Source organism: Sapajus apella, unplaced genomic scaffold, assembly GCF_009761245.1.
Source record: "Sapajus apella isolate SASKATOON/1434 unplaced genomic scaffold, GSC_monkey_1.0 scaffold49, whole genome shotgun sequence".
Lineage (NCBI taxonomy): Eukaryota > Metazoa > Chordata > Mammalia > Primates > Cebidae > Sapajus > Sapajus apella.
Window position 1 is genome coordinate 1,550,446 of NW_022436989.1, and position 14,561 is coordinate 1,565,006.

At 62.0% G+C, this 14,561-nt stretch overlaps 1 protein-coding gene across 50 annotated transcripts in view; it reads left to right on the forward strand.

Annotated features, from left to right (window-relative positions):
• The first annotated feature begins 278 nt into the window (after positions 1-278).
• The window catches only part of OBSCN (obscurin, cytoskeletal calmodulin and titin-interacting RhoGEF), a 162,134-nt gene continuing 147,851 nt past the window's right edge, over positions 279-14,561 (forward strand). For 49 of the 50 annotated variants that reach the window (XM_032242118.1, XM_032242121.1, XM_032242120.1 and 46 more), the window contains exons 1-9: positions 279-438; positions 4,232-5,237; positions 5,857-6,126; positions 6,545-6,805; positions 7,168-7,476; positions 7,901-8,167; positions 8,763-9,044; positions 9,353-9,628; positions 11,979-12,254. In XM_032242118.1, coding sequence (XP_032098009.1) covers positions 4,250-5,237; positions 5,857-6,126; positions 6,545-6,805; positions 7,168-7,476; positions 7,901-8,167; positions 8,763-9,044; positions 9,353-9,628; positions 11,979-12,254 — 2,929 coding nt within the window. In that variant the 5' untranslated portion in view covers positions 279-438; positions 4,232-4,249. The remainder of the gene's footprint in view (positions 439-4,231; positions 5,238-5,856; positions 6,127-6,544; positions 6,806-7,167; positions 7,477-7,900; positions 8,168-8,762; positions 9,045-9,352; positions 9,629-11,978; positions 12,255-14,561) is intronic. The other variant, XM_032242119.1, reaches the window with a different exon arrangement.

Sequence of the window (14,561 nt, forward strand, 5' to 3'; positions counted from 1 at the left end):
ATCCCTGGCTGTGGCTCCCACCTCCATCACTGCTGGGGACACATGGTGCCCCCGTCCCTGGCTGTGGCCCCTGCCTTCATCACTGCTGAGGACACAGGACCCCTTGTCCCTGGCTGTGGCCCTGAGCATCTGCCCTTTGCCTCCCGCATGGCCGAGGGTGAAACTGAATCCGGCACAAAGACACCCGGGCTATTTTGGAGCTGGGCTGGGCCGGCCTGGTCGGTGCAGGGGGTGGGGTGGGGGCGGGCCCAACCTTCTCCAGCTGACAGCGTCCGCCTGTCCTTTCGTCCCCATCCAGTTTGAAGAGCGGCCGGAGTGTGGGCTGCTGGTGGGCAGCCTGCTGGTCCTGGGCCCTCGGAGGGAGGTGAGACCTGGCAGCCCCCGCCCCTACAGCCTGTGCCCCGGCCTGTGTGCTGCCCAGAGCCCCCATAGAGAGAGGTGAGGAGGCAGAGACTGTACAGGGTGGGGGCCGTTCTGTGTCCCGGAGGGTGGCTCGGCTGAAGGTCACGTCTGGGGAATGGGGGAGCCTTCAGGGTCTGGCTGAGATGCAGCTCCCTGTGGTGGGGCTGGGGTTCCAGCCCCTGCTCCCTCTGAGCCTAAAGCTGGGCCCTCACATGGGATGGAGCCGCCTGGCCGGCCTGGGGCTGCAGGGTGGACAGGGTGGTGTCCTGCACCCACCCAGCCTCCACCCAGGAGTTGACCCTCGCTCAGAGAGCGGCCAGGGGGTCCGGCTGGCCCTGCCCCCAGCGCTGCTGAGATAGATGCCCGCTGACAGCTGGGGCTATTTTGGGCCTGTTGCCTCAGCAGAGGGGACAGCCAGAGGGGTGCTGACACCTGACTCCAGGAAAGAATTTTCCCGGAGCGCTTGAAGCCTCCAGTGGGGTCTAAGGTGAGGCGCAGCCCCGGGGCACTGCCCTTGGAAGTCTGTTCTGGAAAGGCGAGGGGGCAATGACTGCCCAGGTTGCCTGTCAGCATGGGGGTGGGGAGGGCCGGCAAGGCGGCGCCCTGGGAGCTGCCTCTCACTCTGAGCTCTTTCCGAGGATGGTCCCAGGGCCCCTGGAGGACAAGAGTGGCAAAGTTCCGCAACAGTCAGGGGGAGGGCTGCTGGGGGTGGGTGGCTGTGGTGGGGCCTGTCACCGGAGCATGGGGCGGTCCCACAGAGCTGGAGGGAGGCCTCTGAGGGGCCGAGGAGCCCAAGTGTGGTCCGTGGTGGGGAAAAGGCTTTCCTGGGAGGCTGAGGGCTGAGGTCTCTCCGTCCTGGGGAAGCTTGTAGGTTGTCCAGACTAAAAATGTGGCAGAGAAAGAAGACAGCCTCTGTGGATGTCCCAGTGCCTGATGAGTTTCCTTGGAGCCCCAGGGGTGGCCGTGGTGGCCTCCTTCCTGCTCAGCCTGATTCCTCATCTGTGACATGGGTTGTCAGGGAAGAGGGTAGCTTCCGAACTCTTGCATGGCGAGCCCCCTCTCTGGCCTCAGGCCTGCTGACTGGTAGGGATGCCTCCTGACCGGGCTGCCATGAGCCCCCCAGACCCTGCAGTTGGCCTCCTGGGCCTGCACCAGGTGACAGAATGCAGGCCCCAGGGCCATGGTGCCATCCCACGAGGACCTCAGTGTCTCTACCCGCTCTCCCCAGGCCAGGGTGAGCCTGTGTGCCCCTGTCCCTTCAGCATGGGCAGTAACGTGAGCTCCCTGACTGTCCTGGTCCTCTTGGTCCAAAGAGGCTGCCCACAAACGCTGCCTCATCTGTCGTTCCACTGTGACCCTGGCAGAGCCAGGTGGGGCTCTGGGTGTGGAAGAGGCTGGGGGACAGGACATCCTATTCTGCTTTTGGGGAACCCACAGACCAGCTGGCTGTATGATTTTTTTCTTTTATTTTTTTGAGATGGAGTCTTGCTCTGTCACCCAGTCTGGAGTGCCCTGGCTTGATCTCGGCTCACCGCAACCTCTGCCTCCCAGGTTCAAGCAGTTCTCCTGCCTCAGTCTCCCCAGTAGCTGGGACTACAGGCGTGCACCACCACACCTGGCTAATCTTTTGTATTTTTAGTAGAGACGGGGGTTTCACCATGTTAGCCAGGATGGTCTTGATCTCCTGACCTTGTGATCAGCCTGCCTCAGACTCCCAAAGTGCTGGGATTACAGGTGTGAGCCACCTCACCAAGCCTTTTTTTTAAAAAAAAAAAAAAAAAAAAAAGAGTCTGGGCTTTGCACTGTTGCCCAGGATGGAGTTAATCATAGCTCACTGCAGCTTTGACCTCCTGGGCTCAGGCAATCCTCCCATCAGCTTCTTGAGTAGCTGGGACAACAGGCAACTGCCACCACTTCCAGTTAATTAAAAAAAAAAAAAATTTTTTTTTTTGTAGAGATGGGGTCTCACATGTTTACCAGGCTGGCCTGGAACTTCTGGGCTCAAGGGATCCTCCTGCCTCTGCCTCCCATAGTGCTGGGATTACAGGTGCTTGCCACCACACCTGGCCTGACTGTATGACTTTGGAGAGTGCGGGGGACAGCCCAGAGCTCATGGGCCCTGGAGAGCTGATGTCAGAGTAGCCTTTGAGTCCTGGGAGGTGCCCACGGAGGCAAATCCCCAGAAAGGGCGAAACTCGGACCCCAGTGCCTGCTGTGGGCGGGCCCCTGCCCAGGTCCTCCCCAGCCCCAGAGCCCTGCTGTGGGTGGGGGGCTGGCCTGCAGCAGAGGTGCTGACTGCACAGTGAGTCAGCAGACCGGTACCCGCAGCCCAGCCCTGCTCCAGCCTCAGCAGTCCAAAGGGATTAAGGGGATTAACTACCTGAATCACAGGACCAGGAGGAGGGCCCGGGAACGACGCCCTGGCTCAGCCCACAGTGGGCAGCCCAGGCCCAGAAGCCGGAGGCTCTGGCCCAAGGGAGGGTGCAGGCAAGGTGCCCTGGTGGGGCTGTCTCCACCATGGGGTGGTTGTGCCTGCCAGGGCTGGAGGGAGTCAAGGCGCCCCAGGCCAGCCCAGTGCTGGGGGGCCCACTCCCACCTGCTGTTCCTACAGAGGAGCTGCACAGGCAGGGTAGCGTCACCCACACCATCTACATGGGGGGACCTGTACTGGGGGTGGCTGGCCTGGTGGGTCTCCTCCTGGGGTAGTCAAAGGCCAGCATCACCTGGGGCCTTTGGCACTGAGGTGACCCCTCAACCCTGCAGCACGTCCAGCTGGTCAGTGTGGCTGAGAACTGCGGGGTGACCAGGTTGGGCGCAGCTGGCCCAGCCCAGCTGGTCTCAGCTTGAAGGTCTCCCACCCTTCTAGGGGGATGTTACTGGCCTTGCCAGCTCCAGACTCTGGGGGTACCCCAGCTGTGCTCCCCAGCCAGATCCCTGACTGCGCTGCCCACGCATCCCCATCCAACCATGGGGCTCAGTGGAGGGGCCTGGGAGCAAGCAGCTGATTGGTTTCTGGTCCTTCCCCCTCATAGATGGAGTGTGCCCCCGGGTGGGGGAGGCAGGTGTGTGACCCTGCAGAAGAGGTGAGGCCCCTCTGCGGACAGGCTGGCCCCTCAGTGTAGCCTGGAGGGGCTGCTGAAGGAGTTGCCTGGGGTTAGGGGGAAGAGGACGGAGTAAGGGCGGTGCCCAGAGCAGAGGATGCAGCTCACCTAGAAAAGGCTCAGAGAGCAGCCTGCCAGGGTAGAGAACCCGTGACCATGTTGTGCCATGGGACAAGGGACCAGTGCCAATGGTGGGCCTCCTGTACACAGGCCTGGCAGGGCTCAGCAAGCATCCCCTTCTTGTTGTGGAGGGCACACAGGCCAGCTGAAGTTTTAGGCCTGGGGAGGCAGCAGTGTGTGGAGCAGGACAAAGGACCCCCACCCCTGCAGGTAGAGTGGCTCACAGGGTACTAGCAGGTCTGTGTGCCGCAGCAAGGCGTGTAGGCTGGGAGGAACCGAAAATAGCTGCCTGCTTGCTGGGGGGTGTAGGTTCGGGACATGTGCTCCAGTGACTGCAGCTGGGACAGCGGGCGTCGGTAGGGAGAGGGAAGGAGATGTTCTCAGCGGCTAGAAAAGCCATTTGCAGGTGAGGGCACCAAATTCCAAATGCACAGAAAGGGGCAAATCTGCGCTCCTGGGCCACGGTGCCAACCGGTGATGCTTCCTCAGGGCGCGCGGGAGGAAGGGTGTGTGGAGGTGTTGAACTGGGTTCTCCTGGCGGCACGGTGGGGTGCATCCGGGCCTCGTTCCCATCTCCATCCACTAAGGCCATCCCCACCTCCTCGCAGGTCCCCGCCGCCACCCTCATGGATCAGCCCCAGTTCAGCGGGGCGCCCCGCTTTCTCACCCGGCCCAAGGCCTTTGTCGTATCGGTGGGCAAGGATGCCACGCTCAGCTGCCAGATCGTGGGTAACCCCACGCCACAGGTGAGCTGGGAGAAGGATCAGCAGCCGGTGGCGGCGGGCGCGCGCTTCCGTCTGGCCCAGGATGGCGACCTGTACCGCCTCACTATCCTGGACCTGGCGCTGGGCGACAGTGGGCAGTACGTGTGCCGCGCGCGCAATGCCATAGGCGAGGCCTTCGCGGCCGTGGGCCTGCAGGTGGACGCGGAGGCAGCGTGCGCAGAGCAGGCGCCGCACTTCCTGCTGCGGCCCACGTCCATCCGCGTGCGCGAGGGCTCCGAGGCCACGTTCCGCTGCCGCGTGGGTGGCTCCCCGAAGCCGGCGGTGAGCTGGTCCAAGGACGGGCGGCGCCTGGGGGAGCCCGACGGCCCCCGCGTGCGCGTGGAGGAGCTCGGCGAGGCGAGTTCACTGCGCATTCGGGCGGCGCGGCCGCGCGACGGCGGCACTTACGAGGTCCGCGCGGAGAACCCGCTGGGCTCCGCCAGCGCCGCAGCTGCGCTCGTGGTGGACTCGGATGCCGCGGACACAGCCGGCCCGCCGGGGACCTCCACGGCCGCGCTCCTGGCGCACCTGCAGCGGCGGCGCGAAGCCATGCGTGCCGAGGGCGCCCCCGCCTCGCCGCCCTGCACCGGCACGCGCACCTGCACGGTGACCGAAGGCAAGCACGCGCGCCTCAGCTGCTACGTGACCGGGGAGCCCAAGCCCGAGACGGTGTGGAAGAAGGACGGCCAGCTGGTGACCGAGGGCCGGCGCCACGTGGTGTACGAGGACGCTCAGGAGAACTTCGTGCTCAAGATCCTCTTCTGCAAGCAGTCAGACCGCGGCCTCTACACTTGCACGGCGTCCAATCTCGTGGGGCAGACCTACAGCTCCGTGCTGGTCGTAGTGCGCGGTGAGCTCCCGGGTGCGGGGCGCGCGGGCCCAGGACCCTCCCCAATCCCTGCACCTGCGTCCTTTCCGCCCTTGCGGCCGCTGCCGTTTCCCGCTCGCGTCTGTCGGGTCGTGGAATCCAGAGTTGCAGGTGTCGGTTCCTGGTGCACAAATTGCGGGCGACGACCCTCGGCCTGTCCTAATGAGCCGCAGCCCACTTTCTCCGTCCAGTCCCCTGCCCGCCCGCCCCCTGCCCCACCCCACCCCACCGGTCGCCCACACACAGACCGAGAGGCGTGAGAGTGGCTGGGCCGCAGGGGATTCCCACCTCCTCAGTCCCACCCTCTCCCTTGCTCTGTTCCAGCCCCAACCTCCACCTCTCCGCCTCCTGCTCTTCTACTCCTCCGCCCCTAACTTCGCGTCTCCTAAGCGCCCTTCCCACTCCCAGCCCCTTGGCCTCCTGCTCGCTCCTCTCCTCACCCCACTCCTCTCCCCTGCACCCTCCCCTTTCCATATTCCCGCGCCTCTGCGTCGTCCCCTGCTCCTTCGCACACCCCCAACCCCGCATCTCCCCCCCCACCCCTCCTGCGCCCCGCACCCTCCGGCCCCGCCCTATCACCAGTCTCCGCTCCTCTTGGCAGAGCCCGCGGTTCCCTTCACGAAGCGGCTGCAGGATCTGGAGGTGCGGGAGAAGGAGTCGGCCACGTTCCTGTGCGAGGTGCCCCAGCCGTCCACCGAGGCCGCGTGGTTCAAGGAGGAGACGCGGCTGTGGGCGAGCGCCAAGTACGGCATCGAGGAGGAGGGCACCAAGCGCCGGCTGACCGTGCGCAACGTCTCGGCCGACGACGACGCGGTGTACATCTGCGAGACGCGGGAGGGCAGCCGCACCGTGGCGGAGCTCGCCGTCCAAGGCAGGCGGGGGGCGCGGGGGCGGCTTCGGGGAGGCGGGGGCAAGGAGGCACCGAAGAGGGAGGAGAGCCAGGCCGACTGGTTGGGCGGGCACGGGGCGGATGGGCTGGACCCGGGGCTGGCGAGGGACGAGTTTGGACCCGGGGAGGCAGGGGCGGGACTGGGGATGGCAGAGCAGGTAAGATGGGGGTGGGGGAGCAAGGTAGGGCTGGGCACCGGCGGGGATGGCGGGAATGGCGGGGCAGTGGGTAGGGGTCTCGCAGGACCGAGCTGGGGTTGGGGCGGGCCGGACAGGTAAGGGATTGCACGATGGAGTGAATTGGAGGCAGTTGGGAAACCGGGGACAGGGGCGGGCAGAGGAGCGAGTCCGAGGCGGGGCGCGCAGGGGCTGTTGTGACGGCCCGGCTCCCTCCACCCCAGGAAACCTTCTCCGAAAGCTCCCTCGGAAGACGGCGGTGCGCGTGGGCGACACGGCCATGTTTTGCGTGGAGCTGGCGGTCCCGGTGGGCCCCGTCCGCTGGCTGCGGAACCAGGAGGAGGTGGTGGCCGGGGGCCGCGTGGTCATCTCTGCGGAGGGCACGCGCCACACACTGACCATCTCCCAGTGTTGCCTGGAGGATGTGGGCGAGGTGGCCTTTATGGCTGGCGACTGTCGGACGTCCACCCAGTTCTGCGTGGCGGGTGAGGGCCTGGTGCACCCAGGGTGGCATCCCTTCCCTGCTGCCTCCGGGTTTCAGTCCCCTGCCCTCTCTTGGCTCAGCTCTCTGGGCCCCAGCTGCTGTACCTAGGGCCTGTAAGGTTAGCCCCCTCCCCCTGCCCTTGCCCCCCAGGTTAGCCGTCCCGCTCCCCTGCGCCCTTGCAGTCTTTCAGCTGCAGGCAGAGAAGTGGCTGCAGTTCTGGGGCTGGAGGTTGTGGCCAGTGGTCCAGGTCCCCAGAGCAGCCCCAGGAGAGCTGGGGATCCTGTGACTCCCCTCCAGGTGACTCTAGACCCAGGGCTCAGGGAGAGGCTCCCAGTAGGTGACCTCTGCCCACCCTCTCCACAGCCCCCAGGAAGCCTCCCCTGCAGCCCCCTGCGGATCCAGTGGTGAAGGCCAAGACGGAGAGTTCTGTGACCCTCAGCTGGTCCCCACCACCCCAGGGGGAGTGCCCTGTCGCCATTGACGGCTACCTGGTGGAGAAGAAGCAGCTTGGCACCTATACCTGGAGCCGGTGCCACGAGGCTGAATGGGTGGCCACACCTGAGCTGATCGTGACGAATGTGGCCGAGGAGGGGGACTTTCAGTTCCGAGTCTCAGCTCTCAACAGCTTTGGTCAGAGTCCCTACCTCGAGTTCCCAGGGACCGTCCACCTGGGTGAGAGGGGCCTCACGGTTACAACCTACAGGGTTGCCCACCTGCCCCAGAGTTCCCCAGGTCCAGCCTCAGGGGAGGCCAGAGTGACCTCATGGAGACCTTCTGTGGGGAGAGGGGCTGCCAAGGCTCTGCCCTGGTGCGGTGTCCGTGGTGGGAAGGAGAGGTGACCTCATGACAGGGCCCCTGGGAGGGGCTGCCCCCTCTGGTGGGGCTTGCGGGATGCTGGAGGGGTCTCAGGGTGGCTGTACTTTGTCCTTGTTCCTTCATGAGCCTGACTTGTGCTGTGGTCCCTGTGTGTGCTGGCCGGGCTTCCTGGAGGAGGAGAAGAGCTTCCAGGCTCTGTAGGAAGAGGAGGGGAAGGCAAAGACGCCCTCAGCACTCCCCACTCCTCCCCTGCCCCTTCCTGACACTGCCCACCCCACAGCCCCCCAGCTGGCGGTGAGGACACCGCTGAAGGCAGTGCAGGCAGTGGAGGGTGGCGAGGTCACCTTCTCCGTGGACCTCACGGTGGCCTCAGCGGGTGAGTGGTTCCTGGACGGGCAGGCCCTGAAGGCCAGCAGTGTGTACGAGATCCGCTGTGACCGCACCCGGCACACGCTCACCATCCGGGAGGTGCCCGCCAGCCTGCACGGGGCACAGCTCAAGTTCGTGGCCAACGGCATTGAGAGCAGCATCCGTATGGAGGTTCGGGGTAGGTGGGGGGCCCCGACCTGGGACCCTGAGCCCTGTTTCTCTTGGGTGGGCCAGGCCAGGGCTCCGGGTGGGGCTGCCACAGGTCTGAGGGTTCCAGGCCACCCTGTCAGCCTGCAGGTAGCTGGGATGAAGCAGGAGGGCAGTGGGCGTGTGGGGACTCACCCGGGCTGGCTGGTGCACCGGTCCCCGGTGTCTGGGTGAGGGCCTGGGGCCGCAGGAGTCCTGCTGGGCAGAGCCTCATGTCCGTCTCCCTCTCTCCTCCTTTCCCCGTCCTCCCTTCTCTGCCTTGTTCATCTTTTCCCTTCTGCTGCTTTCCTGTCTCTCTCTGTGCTGTCCCCCACCCCATCCCATGCCTGGCTGTTCCGCCTCCATCTCCCGCACTTCTCTGGTGTCTTGGTAACCTCTGTTCTGCCACTGTCTCCCCTGGCGGCCTCTCCCCCACCGTCCTCCTGCGCTGTTCTCCTGGCTCCCTCCCTTCCTTTTATCTTTTTCTCTGCCCTGTGGCTTGTCTCCCCTTCCGTCCATTCCCCTCTGCCCACCTTTCTGTGCCCCTTCCGTCCATTCGCCTCTGGCCACGCATGCCCGGCCCCCAGCAGCACCAGGGCTGAGTGCCAACAAGCCACCAGCCGCAGCTGCCCGGGAGGTGCTGGCTCGGCTGCATGAGGAGGCACAGCTGCTGGCCGAGCTGTCGGACCAGGCTGCGGCTGTGACGTGGCTGAAGGACGGTCGCACGCTGCCCCCGGGCCCCAAGTATGAGGTGCAGGCTTCGGCCGGGCGGCGGGTGCTGCTTGTGCGAGACGTGGCCCAGGACGATGCCGGCCTCTACGAGTGCGTCAGCCGCGGGGGCCGCATCGCCTACCAGCTGTCCGTGCAAGGTAGGGACGGCTGGCAGGCTCCACAGGGTTCTCTGACTGTGGGGAGGGTGAGGGACAGGGCAGTGGGGGCCAGCCCGGCTTGGTAGGAGGAGGGACTCCGTAACTGGGTGGTTGCTCTGGTGGGCACCAGTCCCGTGGCTGGAGTCAGCAGGCCGAGCTGGCTGCTTGCCCAACAGGGTCCCTCTGGCCTGGGTGAGCCTGGGTGTCCTGTGTGTGGTCTCAGAAGCCGGAGCAGCTCCAGCCTGTGGGCCCTGTGGGCTCGCTCCCTCTGGGCCTCTGCAGTCCCCGACCCGCCCTGTGTCCCGCAGGCCTTGCGCGCTTTCTGCACAAGGACATGGCGGGCAGCTGTGTGGATGCGGTGGCTGGTGGCCCGGCGCAGTTCGAGTGTGAGACTTCGGAGGCCCACGTCCGCGTGCGCTGGTACAAGGATGGCGTGGAGCTGGGCCGCTCCGGTGAGCGCTTCTTGCAGGAGGACGTGGGGACGCGGCACCGGCTGGTGGCAGCCATGGTCACCAGGCAGGATGAGGGCACCTACTCCTGCCATGTGGGCGAGGACTCTGTGGACTTCCGGCTCCGCGTCTCTGGTGAGCACGCAGTGTGTGCATGCGTCCCGGCCCACATGGGGTGGGGAGCAGGTCCGGCTGCACCCAGCACAGCGGGATTGACCTTCCTGGCCCTTCTTCTCTCCAGCAAATGGTTGAGGCTGTCAACTGCAAAAAAATCAAGGTTTTAAAAGGATTAGTTCTATTCAGAAGGCTCAGTGAGGATTGCAGCCCAGGAGAGTCTTTCAGACTTTCTGCTGAGCTGCTCCAAAGCAGAGTTTCAGCCTGCAGCTGATACACAGGCGGCAAAGTCTCTGCGGCTGCCCAGAAGGTACCTCCGAGCCAAAGCCACTCCCAGCCTGGGTGCAGCTGGCTGCAGAGACTCAGCCATGAATGCTGCCGGACATGATCTCCCCGTGCAGGGAGAAGAAAGGGCCAGCACCACTGAACTTATGTTTCCTAAAAATGCCGTGCTTTAGGCAAGAGACTGGGCAGCTCCGCCCTCCCAGGGCCGTGCCCACGCACCACGCCGGGCCGGGACCGCGCTCACCCACCGGCTCACTCACCGGGCCGGGGCCTTGCCCACTCACTGGGCGGGGGCTGGCGGATGCCACTGGCAGAGCAGGAGGAGCGCAAACAGCTTCTTAGGTTTGCTGCCTCATCACAGAGGACATTTGCTTCTCTGGGAGAAGAAATGACATGAAAAACTAACGTTTACGCAGGTACAGAATCGAAGTGTAAAAAAAAAAACTAAAAAGAAGAAAAAAAGAATCCAAGTGTAGACAATAAGAAAAGACACATGAAGGAGCTTTGGAAGGTGGGCGTGGACTCGATCTCATTTGGGCTTTCGGAGGGTCTTTCTTGTCTGCCCTGGCCTCCGTAACCCTTACCCCGACCCCGGGCTGGCTCACAGCTCTGCGGACGCTCTTGTGTATTGTGTGTTTGTGGGCCAGGCTCAGGGCTGGGCACTTCATTTAAAATGTGCCTTTTTTGTTTGTTTGTTTTTGAGACGGAGTCTTGTTCTGTTGCCCAGGCTGGAGTGCAGTGGCGCTCCACAACCTTCACCTCCTGGGTTCAGGTGTGTCTCCTGCTTCAGCCTCCTGAGCAGCTGGGACTACAGGCGCGCAGCACCACGCCTAGCTAATTTTTGTATTTTTAGTAGAGACAGGGTTTCACTATTCTGGCCAGGCTGGTTTCGAACTCCTGACCTTGTGAATCACCTGCCTTGGCCCCCCAAAGTGCTGGGATTATAGGAGTGAGCCACTGCACCTGGTCTAAAATTTGTTTTTATTTTATTTTATTTTATTTTGTGTTTTTGAGATGGGGCCCTCCCAGGTTGGAGCGCAGTGGCACCATCTCGGCTCACTGAAGCCTCGACGTGACAGGCTCAGGCCATCCTCCCACCTCAGCCTCCCAAATAGCTGCGACCACAGGCACGCACTATCAAGCCCAGCTAATTTTTGCATATTTTGTAGAGACGAGGTCTTGCTGTGTTGCTGAGGCTTGTCCCAAATTCCTGGGCTCAAGCAATCCTCCTGCCTCAGCCTCCCAAAGTGCTTGGGCCAAAAATGTTTCTACAGCCCTTCTCTTCCTTTTTAAGATGAGGGACTGAGGCTGAGCAGAGCCACAGGCTGGAGTGTCTTTGACAGGTTAAGATTGGAACATAGGTGGCTCTGAGCCCTGGCTCTTTCTGGAAGCCTCCTGGGCTCAGCGATTTCGCCTGGGAGGCTGGAGGAGGAACACAAGGCTTCTCAGGGAGCGTGCCTGCCAGGCCTCCGTGGGCTGGGTCCCACTCACAGACCCCACAACAGGGAGGGCCCCAAGGCTGCGCTCTGCCGAACTACCCTGCTGGCTTCCAGGGACAAGTGTGTGGGCGTTTCATGGATAAAAGTTTAAAAGTCTCACCAGTCCAGCCTCCTAACTCTCACAGTCCAGTGGCCGATTTGTCCACAAAGCAGAACACAGCCTGCGCCTGCTCTCTGTTGCTTGAGCAATCAGGGGAGCGTCTGTGAAGCTGAACTTTCTTTCCGTCGTAGCCCAGGTGATGGCCCATGTCTGCAGGCGATGGACATCCAGGACGGGCGGGAGTTCAGGGGAAGGAGAGAGAGCACCCTGGGTCTGCGAGGGATGCTCAGTCCACCAGGCCCTCTTGTAGCTTCTTGGAGGCACACGCCTCACCCTCCTGGCACATGCCAGGGCCCTCGCTGGGCAGGGGTTGGGTGTCACAGCTCCCTGTGCATGGGAAGAGCCATGCCTGAGCACATGGACCATGGAGGATCCCGTGGCAGGACTCTGTGTGCCTGGGGTACAGAACCTGGTAACAAAGAACTGGGCCCTGCAAACCTCGCTTGGAAGGGCCTCTGATCCCACCTCCCTCCTTGTTCATTCCCAGAGCCCAAGGCGGTGTTTGCCAAGGAGCAGCCGGCACGCAGGGAGGTGCAGGCTGAGGTGGGGGCCAGCGCCACGCTGAGCTGCGAGGTGGCCCAGGCCCAGACGGAGGTGATGTGGTACAAGAATGGGAAGAAGCTGAGCGCCAGCTCGAAAGTGCGCGTGGAGGCCGCGGGCTGCACACGGAGGCTGGTGGTGCAGCAGGCGGGCCAGGCGGACACCGGGGAGTACAGCTGTGAGGCCGGGGGCCAGAGGGTCTCCTTCGGCCTGCACGTGGCAGGTGAGTCCCCGGTGGCGTGGTCAGCGCCTGTCCAGGGGTGGAGTGTGTGCTGCGCTGGCCCTGGGCATCCCTGCCCCTCTCTGCGTCGTCTGCTCCTGCCCTGCAGGGGATGGCCATGCTGCTCGCTGTGAGGAAATCCAGCATTCAAAGGGAATGTTCCCACTTGCCCATTCAGTGTAATAATGGCTGTGGGTTTGTCATAAATAGCTCTTATTATTTTGAGATATGTTCCATCAATACCTAGTTTATTGAGAGTTTTTAGCGTGAAGGGACATTGAATCTTGTTGAAGACCTTTTCTGCACGTGTCCCCCAGAACTTAAAGTATGATAATACTATAGAAAAGAAAATCGTGCTGTGCTGGCAGCCAGGATCTCTTGATGTGTCTTCAGAAGCCTGTCTTCTGCTCCTGGTTGAGACCTGGCATTGCCATGTGGCTTTTGTCTTCCTTCAGAAGGGGCTGCAGTCCCAGCTGACCCTGGAGTCTGCGCTCTAGCAGGGCCCCTAAGTGCGTCCTCACTGCTCCCAGCCTCAGCACGTGGGATGGCTTTCCTCCTCTGCAGCTTCTGCCTCTGGTGTAGAAGGAGCCGGGAAGGTGCTGGAAGCTCACGCTGGGCTGGAGTTGCCTTAAGATGACCTGTGTGGGCCCCACCACGGCTTTAGAGTGAGCCCCGCTCCGGGCGGGTTTGTGGCAGCCCTGCCACCTGCCCCTGAGGGCTGCTGTGGTGCCCTGGTGCCTGCAGGTGCTCCGTGTGTCCTGTGGAGGGGCTGGTCTTGGTTGTGGGGGGAACAGCCCTCTACCCTCAGCGCTCTGTGGACGGGGGATGGGACCCACAGCAGGTCCCTATCCAGCGAGGTCTCCTCAGACCCTCCTCCGTAGCTGCCATGCTGCCCTGGTTGAGACTCTGTGTGCAGGGAGAGGTTCAAATAGCAAAACTGGTTGGTTTGTATTTGGTAGTTTTTTGTCAGTTTTTGCTTTTTGCTAACTTCTTTCAAGATTTGTCTCTTCCGGCTTCCTATGTGGGAGCGACATATCTACTTTGTCTTGGTGCCTGCGTTAAACTTTCCCGTGTGGCCTCTGATTGCATATAGAAAGTTGTGTTTGTTACCATAACATTACACTCTGGTGCCAACAGGTTTCTTTTTAAGTTGAGACAGAGTCTCATTTTTAGTAGAGACAAGGGTTTCGTCATGTTGGTCACGCTGTTCTCCAACTCTTGGCCTCAAGTGATCCACCCGCCTCTCAAAGTGCTGGGATTACGGGCATGAGCCACTACGCCCAACCCAACAAGTTTTTAATAATGACATTTGGGGTGTAATTGATGCACAGATTTTAAGTTATCATTCGAGGAATTTTGGAGAATGTCGATAACTGTACTCCACCATGTCCGAATCAAGGTACTGAGTGTCTCTGTTCCCTCGTGCAGTCCACCCTCCACCCTGCCCCAGACAGCTGCCGTCCTGATTCTTTCCCCATAGGTCAGTTGCGCCTCTTCTAGAACATCACTGAAGTGTTCAGAAACCCACCCTCTGCAAACTGACTTGGAATGGGACATCAAATGTACAGGCAACCTTGAAAAAAGGGATTGTCTAGAGACCAAAAAGTAAGAGGGAACCACAGGGTGGGCGCAGTGGCTCACAGCTGTACTCCCAGCACTGGTGGGCCGAGGTGGGAGGCTCCCTTGAGCCAGAAATTTCAAGACCAGCCTGGGCAACATAGTGAGACCCCGCCTTTACAAAACATAAAAAAGTAGAATAAGAAAATAGAAAAACCCAAAAGACAAAAGAATGACTGAGTGAAATTGGGGTCTGCGTGTACCTTGTGGTGCCACAGAGCAGTGGGAGTGAGTGCGGGCTGCGCGCTGCAGCTGAAGAAGGGCGCCGGATGCCCGCGGCGTTGTGCTGGAAAAGCAGGCTACAGAGCCCAGCGTGACGTGATGTGTTTAGCAGTTAACGGTACCCGGTGGCGGCGGCACACGGCTGCCACACGGCTTGTCTCCTGCCTGGAATCCCCGGAGACCCTCTTCTCAGCGTGCCACATACCTCACCTGTGTGAGTCCTACATCATTCTATTTCAGATGGCAGGGAGCTGGTGCACAGAGGTTAAGTCACTTTGCCAAGGTCACACGGTGGGTAACGTTTGGGCAGAGCAGCCTGGCGTGCACATCCATCCTCTGTAAACACACGTGCCCAGACAATAAAAGGAGATGCCAAAACCAGGATTCAGGCTGGGGCCACCTCTAGGGGCTGGGGAACTTGTGGGTGTTTGTCGTCTGTCAGGTGGGGAGCGTGCGGGTGTTCACTGTCTG